The sequence below is a fragment of the Rhincodon typus genome, chromosome 14, assembly GCF_021869965.1.
Source record: "Rhincodon typus isolate 14 chromosome 14, sRhiTyp1.1, whole genome shotgun sequence".
NCBI lineage: Eukaryota > Metazoa > Chordata > Chondrichthyes > Orectolobiformes > Rhincodontidae > Rhincodon > Rhincodon typus.
In genome coordinates, this window is record NC_063345.1 from 31,514,049 (window position 1) to 31,529,192 (window position 15,144).

A 15,144-nucleotide genomic window follows, 5' to 3' on the forward strand; every position below is an offset into this window, starting at 1 on the left:
CCAGCATCTGCAGTTCCTACTATCTCATGAACAGAATGTGTCTTGAGGTCAAAGTGCAGGTCACAAGAGGTCTTGCTGCCTCCTGAGTGGTGTGCTCTATGGACACCTTATAGAAGGGGTCCTCCCAATTACAATGCTACTTGTTTGTTCAGTGGGGGTGGATGAGGACAACAAATCTGGTGAGCCAAATCCTCCTTAAATGATGCCCAACTCTCCAAGGATGGCATTATGGGATGTTGTATTGGCTCCAAGGAAGCAATAATAAAATGTTTGATCTGATGTTGATGGCTGTTACCAAACTACCAGCTTCATGGAAAATGTTAAACAGAATCAACTTGTATTGTAAAATGGCAAATGGATTTTCATACTGGAGGCTGCAAGGAGAACCCAAATCTAATTTCTTTATTTTGCTGATAGTGACATATGTAGGCCAGTAAGAGCATCATGTCCTTCCAAGTCAAGATATTCCATTTGGACATTTAAAACAAAATGAAGTTAGAGGTCCAGATTTTGTCAACATTTGACAATGTTTCCTTGCACAGAAAACAACCATAAAAAAATCACTTCAAAAGAAGTGTTTAAAATTGCTTAAAAACCCATCTCCAAGGAAAAAGGATCAACCAAAAGAAACTTATGCAGAAATGAAAATTTATTAGAGCTGCAAAGACCAAATTGAATACAAACCTCAAAACAGCAAATAGTTTGTTACCGAGATCCCATTTGTTAATTGTTAAATAAGGAGCAGATTTCACTAGTGCAGAAGAAATTTACACTGGCCAACTTTCTATTATTTCGTATATAGAAAATATTCAAACCACTGAGAATGAAATCAAGCAGCTTTTCTCAACAAACTGAGGGTCCCCATTATTGACAAGAATTCCCCATTTTACAAAGTCATTGCAATAGAAACTGTAAAAAGATAAACACATTTGACCCCAAAATGATTAGTCTTGTCTCAATATAATACTGCACATTTCTTATAATCAATCATCCTGAAAAATACAATGCATGACTATTATAATCTGCAAACCAATAATTCAGTCACAAAAATAATTCTGCTCTTCCTACTTTGCATAGTTAAAGTCCAAAGTAACTACATCAAATATATCATACTATTTAGAAAAAAAAGCAACCAGCTGCACAGGGAGGAATCTTGGTTGCAAATAAATTGACATAGGCACTGTAACACTGAAAGATTTTTGGCACTTATTTCTATATAGGAAGAAATGACTCAGCACTAAATGGTAGCCCTTGGCAACAAAGGTTCAGTTAGAAACGAGAGCTCAAAAAAAGTCTGCATTAGTAACACCTCAAGTACTCCAGCCTAAAATGTCAAGCTGTAGGGTTTTAGCTGCAGTAGTTCAAATTGAAATCTTGACCTATAGAGAGCTGCAAAACTAGGTTTATTTTTTATAAATTTGCACATTTTCCCAAAATTAACACTTTCCACATGAAAAGTAGAATTGCAACAACCCAGGTGACTTGTTGTTTAACACCATCACCTCTACTTATTGTGCACTTTCAAATCCATCCAAACTTAGCAATTCCTTAAATTTAAAATTTTAGTGCAGTGTGCTCCAGTCAAAACAAGGTTATATAATTTTTCAAGCTACATATAATTCAATTAGAGGAACAGCCTCACTAATTTCAGACAAGGTGAACAGTACACAAGTCAAAAAAGACTATGCAAATTATACCAAACAAATAGGGATCTCCCTAACTATTATCCATCTTCAATTATATTGAATAAGAGTCAGTTTCACAAGAATTAGTTTCAGTGAGGCAGACAGGAGTTTGAAAGTTATGCCATCACAAAAATCAAGGTTTGTTTAACATTACTTGGCAATAAACACTGATTAAAAAAGGTGGTCTCGATTACCAAACAGGTTCTCAACATGTGAAAACCCAATCCACATACTAAACAAGATGAGCTAACGAGTTTCGTAGTAATGACTTTACTTAAAAGCAAAAGCCACATTTCCTTCCTAGGGAGGACTCTATTTGAATCAACGCCAACATCCTACCAAATGGCATCATTTTTATCCCATTTAAAGTTTTTTTATTAAATAGAATTTAGGACAGTGAAGGCTCTCACAAGATGGACCAACACAATATTACTTAACGAATGGTCCAAAAAAATAGTAGTCAATAAAGCAGTAGGCTTTGAGGGAATGAGAGTTGGTGTAATAAGAGACATTAATTCTGAACTTCATAACCAAAGACTACATTTATGCTATACAAGAACTGAAACAATTTAATACATCTTTGCTGATCTGAACAAGCTATATATTAATAAAAAGGGTTTCTCGGCAACTCCTAATGAAACCAAAATTCATTCCCATGTAGTGGCTTATGCAGGTCACAGGAAATGGGGATTTACATGGACTCAAATTCATCAATCCGCTGCTTGGTGTTGCCCTGTCGAATCTGCCTCAGGGTTTTGTACTTGTCACGTCCTGCCTTCATGTTCTCTGCATGTAGCATGTCATTCCGTGTTTTCTTGGTCTCATCTCGTGCCTGGGCCAGCTCAGATGTTAATGCCTATGGTAAAAGTAACATAAGCATTCAGTCAAAGAACATTGCTACAGATAGCGCAGTTTCCAGGAGGTTAAACTTCTAGCTGGATCAAAGTGCAAAATTTGAGACACTCCAGGACACTTCTGATCAACTTCACTAGGAAAAAAAAAGTGGTGAAAGAAACATGATCCATCTGCTATTGAAAGCAACTACATTTTAAAATTTGGATTTGTTCAAAAGTAGTGAAGTATTATATTTTATAATAAATAGCTTTTGAAAAGCAATTTAAATATTATTTGCCCTGACATTAGAATTGGGCAATGGCACTTTAGCTTTAAAAATACTATCCTAGATCTCCCTTCCTTTAGGGGGTGATCTTGATCTGGACATTTTACTGACCAGATCAACAAAAGGGCTGATCCAGGAATCCAAGCCAGAAGCAAGAAAATAATGTACTTTCAATCTCAACTCAGCTGCTTTTCCAACCTGTAATTAGGATACTGAAGCTTTAAGCACAAAAAGACTGAGCACATTTAAGATTTTCTTTTACATGTCTAATCCACAATTTGTATTCAGTCCACTGCCCCAGACGTGGCGAAGGGAAACGATAGTTCAATTGAACAAAGATTTAAAGAATCAGGGCTTGCAATCAGAAACAAAAACCACACTTTCCTGAGAAAGAGTGCAGCATTTGTTGTGAGCTTTGTGTTTCCAGCATTATATAGCATTGGTAAAACCAAAGTGGTGAACTTTAGATACCGTACATCAAGATTATATTGGCTTTGGGAATTGAATTGTAATTCACCAAAAGGACCCCTGGAATGAAGCAATGATGATTTAGTGAATATGGCCCACAAAGTACAAGTGGGTAATCTAATTGAGGGACCTCAAACAATAGGAATGGAGAAAGGCACAAATCTCTCATGGGGTACTTAAATAGTTTCAAAACTTTAAACCAATAGTAAGTCAATTATAGAGTAAAAGAAGAACCATACCTTCTGTACAAATACTGCACAACCTAAGCTGAGTCTACACATGCAAAGTCTAATGCATAATGAAATACTTTGAACAGCATGATTAAAGCAGCAGCACAGCAAAATAACTGACTGCTGTTCTTGAAGATTGCAGTTACTGGCACTGTCAGTCAATGGGAAAGTTTTAAAGACAAATAAACAAGAACATTCTTTCCACATGGCCAAAGCAGACAGGGTGTTCTGATACTGTACTGATGAGAAAGTGCTCCAAATCTCATCTAACAAGCAATACCTTCGTATCAGAAGATAGGGCAGAGGGAAAAACAAAAACAAGCTTTTGCTCTACCACTCAAGTTTAAAATAATAAAGCTCAATGTTTTATCCAACTGTACATAAGCTAGACTAGTGTACATACTTGTAGCTGCTTCTGTACACGTTGGTTTTTCTCTGCCTCAGTCAGCCTCTCTTCCTCACTGCGATCTTGAACAGTCCCCTCAGAGCTGAGTTCAGCACTAGCCTCTGCACTATTCTCATCATGCTCATCTGCATGCTCATTCTCAGCCTGCAGGATGGTCACTTGAATAGGTGGGGTTGTCGTAGCCTGTTTAAGTTCCTCTTTGGTCTTTTCCAGATCTTGCTGTGCTAAAGCAGCCTGTACAAAAAACATGACAGTAATTACTATCACTTCAGAACATTCCATTTAACCACGAACTTTGGTTTTCCCCAAATTGAAATATACATTTAACTAATGCAAATGAGAAGTTTTTTGATGGCATCAGAAAAGCAAAGTCTAAAGATGTGACTAAAAAAGGAGGAAAGCTTTAACACTGGTGGGTTTAAACTGCATGTTTTGGTATTGGTGTTGAGTGGCTTTGGCTTTGCAATAATAAAAGTTAAAGCAGAAACAAAAAAATTTTAAAAAAGGGTGCCGATACCTAGACTCTTCTCACAATGGGAATATTGTTTCCATACAGGCCTAGAGATTCAGGATTCAGCATAAACCCACTGCTGTATCGAGACCCTAATGTTTTTTTAAAAAAACGCCATCTTTGCAAATAGGGGAACTGCCAGATTCAAGAAATTGAACAGGTGATTCATAAAGTGTAATTGTTAGTCTGGATTGGATTATTTAGTTACAAATTAGAAGTACAAACTTGCTTACAGAACCTGCTCTCTACCACTCCACTGCTGTCCCCACCCCCAAAAAAAAAAACAAATCCAAGTCTGTTGGACAATATGTTGCTGTTTTATGCTTTGGAGTAAAAAGCAGTAGCTCAGGCAGTACTGTAATGCTGACAATAAACACTTGGAGACTGAGGGGGAATGGCAGGGGTGGGTACTGACACCAGTATAAGTTAACTGGTATTAATAAGTACTTATTGAAAATGCCAAGTAAAATAAAATGCTAATTCATGCCACAGTATGCTACAAATCAAGCATGACCGAGTGGGTATAGCAAGTAAAAACGCCCAGAATCCGTGGAACCCTTTCAACCTCCTCCGATGTACAAATCCCAGTCAGCCAACTTTCCTCCCCTATTCTAGGGTTGCACAGTATGCCCACTTCGGTTGTCGGTGCTTTTTAAAAAGAAAAAACAACTCTGCTGCACTCTTAATACTGGAGTCTCACCCAAAATTTCTAGTTTGAGATGGGAAGACAAAAAACCACAGACGTTGTGTTTATACACAATCTCAATTGTCACTTTATATACTCTTTCGCCTCAATTGGGATTGTAGCTTTAAAGTGAAGAGGAGTCACAAGATGTGTTCTGCTGTTTGTCCGATTGTAACAACCAACCAACCCACCCATCAGGCTTAGAGACTGAAGAAAAGAATTAGACTTTTACCAAGAAGAGAGCACAAGGTCTTTTCACTTAAAGACCATGTTAACATTTTTACCATGAGCTGACCCAGATTCTCCTACAGTCCCAGAAAAGTATTACAGATGCCAGGTTGTAAACAGTTATACAGTTACAGTCCATTTATTTCTAAGATGAAAGGGAGTTACCTGCACTGAAAAGGTTAACATGTTGTTTCACACTGTCATAGGGCAAACAGGCAAACGGTATAGAGATCTGAGAAAAAAAAAAAAAGTGTGGAGCTGGAGGAACACAGCAGGCCAGGCAACTTTCCTGCTTATTTCAGGTCAGGACCCTTCAACTTTCCTGCTCCTCTGATGCTGCCTGGCCTGCTTGCTCCTCCAGCTCCACTTATCCAACTCCAGCATCAGCAGTTCTTACTGCAAGGGAGGTACTAAGATCTGGTTAGCTACAGCCCAAGGGCCACAATGGTTTAAGTGGCTCACCAGCACTTTTCAAAAAGGCAGGATGGGCAACAAACTCTGGTTTAGCCAGGGACTTCGCTTACAAGATAGAAAAAGATGGAGGTGGAGGGGAAAAAACCAAACTACTCAACACTGGCAATAGCCTATATATGGACATCTCAACAGGATGGGATTTGACAAGGCTGCAACACCTTCCATGGTCAGCCAGTGCCCATCATTTTCAATCAGGAAGGACTGTATTTGGGCATCTACTACAGGCTCACATGGCAACTGCATCTCAACTTTCTGCAGGGAAAGAGAGACAGGAAAAAAACAAGTACCTACAATACTCTAATACCTCACTGTAATAGAGCCTTACCTTCCGCTGCCACTCAGAGGCCTCCTCTTCTTTCTTCTTCTTAGTTTCCTCTAATAGACTGATTTGAGAAGTGAGTGTTGCAAGTTCAGAGGCCTAAAAAAAGGGTAAAAGTCATCATGGGGTTACTTTCTCATTACTTCTTTGAAAGTAGAAGGCATAAATGTAAACCAAACTGCTTTAGTTTCATACAAAACAAAAAACCAATAAATTAATGGTATGTGATATTAATAGTTTTTGGTGATCTAGAAAGTAAATTCATATAGGGATAGAATTACTGCACTGGGCTCAAACAGCAAATGGGACCCAAACAACTTGGAGAAAAGAGCATTTTGCCTGGAGTTTGAACACTCCCATGCATACTAAAAGTCTGAGAGCTGAAAGTCTGCACTGTAGATCATAATTGTATCTTGCTTCAAATATTCCTTTAGAGACTTAAACTGGTAACTGAGAACAACTTTACAGCTGACAAAAAAAAAAGGAGTTATCCCAAAAATTTTAAAATCAGTGCCTAGTCCAGCACTCCTGGCTAATCAAGTGTTAAATATTGTTACTCAAAAATTGAGGTTTTACACCTTAAACTTGCCTTCTAAGACTTGAAGAAATGCATGTGCTAAAATATATAGTGATTAATTCAATCTGAGATATGGGCAACTATCAGCATAAATATATTTTTCACCAGTGCACAGGATCACAAGCTCCATTTGCACTTAAAATTGTCATTTTCAGCTGGTTTTGGGGAACTGCTCAGGAAGAGTCCCAGCTCAATCTCCCTGAAGATCCAGGCCACAAGTTCATTTTTGTAAAAATGTTGATATCAATATTTAACAATAAAACATTAACAAACACTAAATTAGCAGTCTTGCACAGGCAGTCACAGAATGACTGGTTGACTAAAGTGAAAAATGTCACCAAGGTCAGTAGTGAATGTACTTCTGGAGATAGAGACTAAGCTACATGTTAGGGCAAAGTAGAAAACACATTCAGCATTTAATTATGCTACACCTATCCTGGTGCGTGTTAGCACTGGGTACCCAAAATGACACATTCCAGCCCACAGCTAAAGCAATTTTCACCTTGTTTTGGACAGCGTCACAGCAAAATATTAAATTGAGATCAAAGTATAATGTTAATACAAAATTCAGTGTAATAAAGCAGCACACAATTTAATTTACAAGTAGTCTAAAGTACGGTTGAAGAACTATACAGGATGTGGAGGCGGCTTTGGAGAGGGTGCAGCAGAGGTTTACCAAGATGCTGCTTGGATTAGATGGTGCAAATTATTAGGAGACTAGAAAAACTCAGGTTCTCTTCTCTGGAGCAGCAGAGACTGAAGGGAGACTTGAAAGAAATCTATGAAAATTGAAATACATAGATAGGGTTGACAGTCAGAATTTTCCCCATGGAGTTGAAGTGTCTAATATTAAAAAGGGGTATACATTCAGTGAGAGGGGGAAGTTCAAAGAGATGTGAGAAGCAAGTTTTTTTTTTTGTTTTTTTTTAAAAAAAAGTGGTAGAAGAGTGGAATGTGCTGCCAGGGGTGGTGAAGGCAGATATGATAGGCATGTTCAAGGGACTTTCAGATAAGCACATGGATGTGCAAGGTGGGAGGGATATGACCCAGGGCAGGCAGAAGCAATTAGTTTAATTTAGCATCATGTTCAGCACACTGTGGTCCAAAGGGCCTGTTCCTGTGCTGTACTGTTCTGTGTTCCATGTTCCAGCTAGTTCAAAATTGTCACATTAAAAAGGATGTAGGATTGGCCCTCAATTGTCATCTGGAAGCACTAGTACATTTGGCTTGTGGTCTTGAATTAGGATAGTAACATCTGTGCACAAATTCTCCATGTTGTATTCTTCAGACTACCACCTTCATCCTGTTTTCTGTTAGCCATGTTAGCAAGTTGTGCAAGCAAAAGTTTCAGATATCTTCTTTCATGGAAGAATGTTACATCATATACCAGGAGGCAAATTTCCCAGATTTTAAATTCAAGTTGAAAAAAGGTCAAAAAAAGTTCAAGACTCAGTACCACAGGTGTCTAACTCCACCCACTTTAACCTCTAAGCGCACCAAGATTCCTCAAAGGGGACAAAACAGAAGTTACTGGAAATGCTCAGCAGGTCTGGCAGCATCTGTCAAGAATTAAAAAACAAAAAAGTTAACATTTCAGGTCCAGTAACCCTTCCTCACTGGACCCAAAAACATTTGATTTTTTTCTTCCTGACAGATGCTGCCAGACCTGAACTTTTCCAGCAACTTCCATTTTCATTCCTGATTTACAGCATCCAGTGCTTTCAGTTTCTCACAGGATGCATTTCATCTGCAACAAGATAAAACACCAACGTTTGCTTACATCAAACAGGAAATGGTGTTCCCACCTCACTAACAAATGCAGGGTCAGTTGAAATGAGAGATAAAGGGTGAAAGCCTTACATGGGCCCAACCCCACCACAACATTACAAATATTGCTGCCTCAGAAGTAGATAAGCAACAGGTCAAAAAAATGGATCAGCGCTGTTCACGTGATATTACTTTTTTTTGGCGAGAATCCAAAATCTTAAGCTGTTGAACTGAAATTCTTCTTTACCAATACTGATAAAGAAAGAAATGTGTATTAAGTTTGTTCAAATTTTTGGTGTCAGTGATACTTACCAGATTCTCTTGATTTTTCATTTGATTTTGGGACTGTTCAATTAAAGCAGCCTTGGTCTCCTCTGCAACCCTGCGCTCTTGTTCCAGTCGTTCAGCCTCCTCCTGAGCTGCTTTCCTCTCTTGTTCCAGCTCCAGTGCTTTGCGAGTTTGTTCTTCCAGTTCTGGAAGACAACATGGAAGATTCTTACTACAATACATGGTGTAGTCTACATTAGAGTTCTTGTGTATGGCACATTCTGCTCAAGTTTATTTATTGTAAATAATCTTTTCCACTTTTAAAAATAAGTGACTCAAGCAGTATAAACACCTTGCATAGTTGCATACCAATGGTCATTTGGTGGTACCCTTGCTAACCTTCTGGTTTTCTTTGTGGGCCACAAGACAGCAATAAAAACTGCACACATTTGCAACAATGGTTCCATTCCCCTGCTGATCCATCTTATCAATCATTGTCATTTGTTCATGGGAATGGGGTACCAGAAACATAGAACATAGGAGTAGACCAATTGTCCCTTTGAGCCTGCACCAAAGCTGGGCCAGCAGTTTTGTCCCCAAGCTTAACTGTCCTGGAGAAGTTAGTGATCAGTCTTCTTGACCCACACTGCATATCGCACTGAGGTGTTTTTAGTAAGAGCACTCCAGGATTTAGGGTGAGCAGCAGCAAAGGAGTGACAATACTGTTCCAAGTCAGGACAGTGTGCAACTTGCAGGTGTTAATGTTCTAGGCATCTGCTGTCTTGCCTTCTAAGTAGGAATTGCAGATATGGAGAGTACTATTGAAAGAGCCTGAATTATTGCAGTGCATGTTTAGAATGGTGCTTACTGCTGCAACTATTAGTGGTAGAAGGAATGAATGTTGAAAGTGAAGTACTGATCAAACAGACTGTTGTTTCGGATGGTGTCAAGCTGGAGTGCTGAGACAGATGAACTTCTCCAGTCACATGGAGACCAGTCCGTCATACTTTGAATGTATGCCTTGTACAAGGTGAACAAACTTTGGGGAATTACTCACCACAGCATTCCTAGTCTAACCTGCTCCTGCAGTCAGTATTTACATGGTTGGTCCAATTTAGTCTGGTCAGTGATAACACTTGGAATGTTGATAGTAGTCACTTCAGCAATTCATTAGATGACAGTAGCAGATAGCAAGACTCTGCCTTTGAGATGTTCATACCACAAGAGTGTCAAGCAGTGCTACTTGTCACATGACAATCCAAGCCTGAGTTTTGTCCAGGTCTACGGATTGCTTTAGCATGAGGAATTGTAAGTGCTGAACATTTGTACAGTTAGCTGCAAACATTTCCAATTATGACCCTCTGACAGAGGAAAGGTCAATGAAGGAGTCAATGATGGTTGGGCCCAAGATACTACCGAGTCACCCCTGCAGTGAGGTTCTAGAACGGAGGTGACTGATGTCCATCCTCACCTGGGTAAGGTACAATTCCAGCAGGAAGCTCTGCCCAGCTTCCCATTAACTTCAGTTTTAGTTCTGCTCTGATTCCCCAGAGCCAAACACTGCTGCAATGTCAAGGGACTCACCTCCCTCCTGGGGTTTAGCTCTTTTGTCACTGTTTGAACAAAGGCTGTAAACATGGTCCACAGCTGATTTGCCCTGGTGAAATCCAGACTGTACATCACCAAGCAGGTTACTGCTAAGCAAATGCTGTTTGATAGCAATAAAAATCAAGTCCTTCCATCTCTTTCCTGATGGAGACAGTACTTGGCATGGGTCAGATCTGTCCTGTACTGGTCAAGACATACCTGGGCAATTTTCTACATTGCAGCTACATTGTATTAGCTTGACTAGGAGGCGCAGCTAGTTCTTACTTAACTCCAACATAATTCCTGGAAAACTGGTAACTGCACTGGCTGTGGACCACACTAATGTCTTCATGTGATATTAAAAAAAGTGAATAAGTGGAACTGGTCATAAAAAAATAGTATCTGTAATGCTAGGGACCTCAATTGTGCAGGCAGATCACCCACTTAGCACTTCTGGGGGAGGGTGGACGCAAATCATTCAAGTTTGGTCTCTTGCCTGGATGTGCTGGGAACGTCTATCACTGGAGATGCAGAACACTGACTTCCTAATGGTTGTTTAAATTGTCCACCATCTTGAACGACTAATGGTACAATTGCAGAACTTGGATCAGATCCAATGGTTGTGGGAAAATTTGGCCCTGTTAACTGCACAAACATAATAAAATGGTATAGTCCTCTGTAGTAGGTGGACACCTCATTTTCAGGCATGCCTGATACTGCTATTGGCATGCTCTCTGCAGTCTTCATGGAGCCAGGTTTGACTGCAATTGACAGTAGATGGTACAGTGGAGGACAGACAAGATCACAAGGACCCTATCATTGAGGGAATACTTGGTAGAATCTCCACCTCAAAAGAACCTTGTGTATGCCCAGTTTTGAATTAAATCCATCCCAGTTCACAAAGTAATAGCACTACACAAAGAAGACAGAGTCTCAATAAAGAACAAAAACAGAAGTTACTGGAACGCTCAGCAGGTCTGGCAGCATCTATGAAGGGGGTGGGAAAAACCCAACAAAAACAAAGAATCAGTTAACGTTTCGGGTCCAGTGACCCTTCCTCAGAACCCGAGGACCTCAGGTTCTGAGGAAGGGTCACCGGACCTGAAATGTTAAGTCTGTTTTCTCCTCCACAGATGCTGCCAGACCTGCTGAGCTTTTCCAGCAACTTTGTTTTTGTTCCTGATTTACAGCATCCGCAGTTCTTGGTTTTTATTTGACTAGAAGTGGACTGCCTCTTTTCCCTCCTTCCTCAGGAGGGATTTCAACAACTTGTCTTAACCATCAACAGCAGATTCCTGTTCAGTGTATTAGAGGCAGGAGGTGTTGGATGCATATCTGATGATCACTTCAAAAATTCCTCTGGCTGTTCAAGTTTCAAACCATCCCCAAATTACAGTAGTAAGTTATGGGACTGTTGGAAGAGGATTTGGGATATGCTTGATAAATCAGTCTTGTTTATAAAGCATAAAGATGCCCATGTTAGGATGCTTATATTCCATGAATTTAGGCATTACTGAAGAATGAGTTGGTCTCAAAATAGGAATAATTACTTTGTCCCTCAATCCAATCCTCCAGTCACAAAAGAAAAACTACCACTGGAAGCACATCTTCCACTCAGACCAATTTGCTCATTATCAATTACCTTTTTGAGCTTTTTCAGTCTGTTCTTCAACCCGTTTCAGTCTCTCCATCAATTCATCCTTTTCACGCTCTATATTCTGTCTTTCTTTCTCTGCTTGCTCTCTCTTCTTTCTCTCATTTTCCAACTGCGCTCTAGAGACAAAGAATGCTTTGAGGATTGGAAAGTTATAAAAGCTGAACATCAAGCTTAGTTTATAAAAAGGCAGTAAATTATGTATTCTTTTCCCAATTAAAGTACTGTAGAGAGCATCTGAAATGCATTAATATATTCTAAGAGCATCTAGTACCTTGAGGGAAATCTAACAGCCATTTCAAATAATTGACATTCATCAAAACATTCAGGTGAAGGAGGAACAACAGCCACAATAAAAAAGTCTTGCTCCTCTGATTATGCCTTTTTTTGAGGAGAAAATTAAAAAAAAAAAGAGAGCAGCACTTGAATAAGTTCAATGCTCCAGATATTCTTTTACTAGAAACTCAGGCCAAATGTCCACATCCATAAGCAATACTACATTTCCTGAACTAATGTGATGTGTTAAGTGACTTGGGACAACAAGGTAAACAATTGATCTCTTTACCAAGTTAGATAAATACAGAAAATAGAATGGATAAACAAGAAAAAGCTTCTAGTCGTTACGAAACACCCATTACCATGCTCAAGAATCTCTGCATTGTAGTCAAGGAATTTGTAAGTGTCAAGTTGCATTACACATACATCAATATTTGACAATCTTGTGGAGGGTGCTAAATGTGAGCATTTTGCATAAGGAGTCAGGACAAAAAAAAAGAATTTGGCATCATTTTTAAATCCCACTTCGAAGTTTAAGTTGAAACCCACTGTCACTGCAGCTCAAAAAAGTACTCCTGACCTTTCCATTTGTTTCTGATGCTTCTCTTCTCTTGCTTGAGCCTTCATCTGCTGGACTTCAATGGTATCTGGCTTACGTCGGCGCATATAGAGTTCATGGTTTCCCATGCACAATGCTAGGATACGCTTGTTAATGCGGAGACGAGGCGCATAGAATATGAAATCCTATGGCAAGAAAAGAGAACTTGGCATAACATTTTCATATTTGAAATTAATGCATTAGAAATTCTAACTGCTTCATGCAGGTTTGGCACTAGAACAAGTCTACATCATTTGCTTTTTCTCCATTTTATCATGTTGCTTCTCAGCTAGAAAAAGAACTGTATAAACAAAAGCTAAGGATTCACCATATTAACTGTTGCCAGTGACCTATATTCAGAGCCAAACACTAGGGTGGATGTCAACCAAGAGCAGCCTATCAAGATTAAGCAACCATAATGCTAAAAAAGTAATTACATTAGATTGATGAGCATCTTCAGAGATAAGTCAACACAACATAAATATAGATAATTATTTAAAAGCAACAGGGAATTCCTGAACCAGAAGCCCAAAAAACATTTGGCATTTGAAGAATCCACCTTCTATAAAAGGGCAGATTAACTACTTCAATTCTGAATCCTGGTCAAAACCAGGTTCAAATGTGTCATGTAACTAAGGTGAACCTATTATTGACTGGCACAACTAATTGTTGGAAGAGCTCAGCAGGTCTGGCAGCATCTGTGAAGAGAAAAATCAGTTAATGTTTTGGTGAAGTTTGAGGAAGGGTAACTACAACCCAACGTGTTAATTCTGGTTTCTCTCCACAGATGCTGCCAGACCTGCTGAGCTTTTCCAACAATTTCTGTTTTTGTTTCTGGTTTACAGCATCCAGAGTCCTTTTTGTTTCCATTATCTACTGGCTTAGTTAATGAACAAGTGCACTTCCATTCTTGGGTGTTCAAGGTATTGAAGTTATATTATCAAAATTAAGATGCTCAAACCCTCAGAAGTCACATCAATCTACAGTCTGCTGCAGAGGGTAGAACTAAATTACGAGAAGTAATTGTTGCCAGGAAACAAACTGGATGCTGTAAACTGAAGGCAGCAGATTAATAGCCAAGTGACAATTAACTGATCTTCTCAATCCAAATATATTGTGATGAGATATTTGTGGGTAGCTGCATTATGCCTTTTGTACTTACTGGTGCTTTTTTATCGATTGGTTTGATGATAAACTTCTTATCATTAAATGATATGTTTCGGATTTCACTCCATGGGAATCCAATCTTTGGTGTCAACCTTAAAGAGCAGACATATTCAAGTTCAACATTCACATGGGTACACGCACTTGCCACTAAACATACTGCATCCAAAAACTGGCTTTAGCTAGAAGAAAATTTTTCTATCCATTTTAGTTTGCAACCAACTATTTCTGCACTGTAAATGTAGTAGCTTCCTGGTGATTAACTCTGCCCTCCATACAAGTTGTTCAGAGATTCAGGCTAAATTTCTGGTTTATGACAAATTAGGAAATTCAGTCAAGGCAGCAATTAGATCTTAAATTTGTCCCCAAATACTCAGGAATTGGAACAGTGGTGGAATGAGAAAGAGGGAACAATAAAAATTATCAGGCAAGAAACCCTGCTGTGAAATATTCAGAAAACCACTTGTCTAAACCATTATCTAATTGATGTGACTGGTCAGCAATACTATGTCAAGACTGTTTAAACCGATTCCAATTTGAACATATTATGTTAATATATAGGAGAAACATTACCTTAATGGGTTAAAAATGCCCCTTTTTATATAAAAACTTTGCCCCAATTGCAAAACTTCTGACATAACCCAACAAAAAAGTTAGAAGCTAAACTATGAGCAACACGTGCTGAAAACATGATCTTATGCAACAAGGCACAAGCACATTAGAATGTTTGGATAATGCTCATTAAATATGAGCCCTGTTGTAAACACATGGACTATTTTTGTTAATCTGGATGTGTTATTCTGTGTAAATCTGCTGGGGTTTCCATTAAACTGTTAGCCCCTTACTAATTAAGAACAGTCAACAACATGCAGATATCTAGTTAAATGATTAGTGGCTAAGTTTGCATCCCCAGGAATCAGTGTGACGGCTAAAGGAGCAAAGTCACTCATTACCTTTCATTTATCAAATTGTTTATCCTACAGAAAACATCCTCCATGCTAGAATTTACCTGTCATCATGTTCATATATGTTCAGCCCAAGAGCATCAACACCAAGCCACAGCTCAGAGCCTTTTTTGTTTTTGATGCTGAAGTAGTTAACACCATACATTTCAAGATCTTGAGCAAT

The 15,144-nt window shown here is 38.9% G+C and overlaps 1 protein-coding gene across 1 annotated transcript; it reads right to left on the bottom strand.

The window, feature by feature from the left end:
- Nucleotides 1–631: 631 nt before the first annotated feature.
- LOC109932054 (radixin-like) lies at nt 632–15,138 on the bottom strand. The gene is made up of 8 exons (XM_048605370.1): nt 15,026–15,138; nt 14,015–14,111; nt 12,835–12,998; nt 11,967–12,097; nt 8,783–8,943; nt 6,133–6,225; nt 3,907–4,143; nt 632–2,541 (listed from the first exon to the last, which is right to left on the bottom strand). The coding sequence occupies exons 1-8, from the start codon at nt 15,124–15,126 to the stop codon at nt 2,377–2,379; spliced, it is 1,149 nt and encodes a 382-aa protein (XP_048461327.1). The 5' UTR covers nt 15,127–15,138; the 3' UTR covers nt 632–2,376.
- Nucleotides 15,139–15,144: the final 6 nt, after the last annotated feature.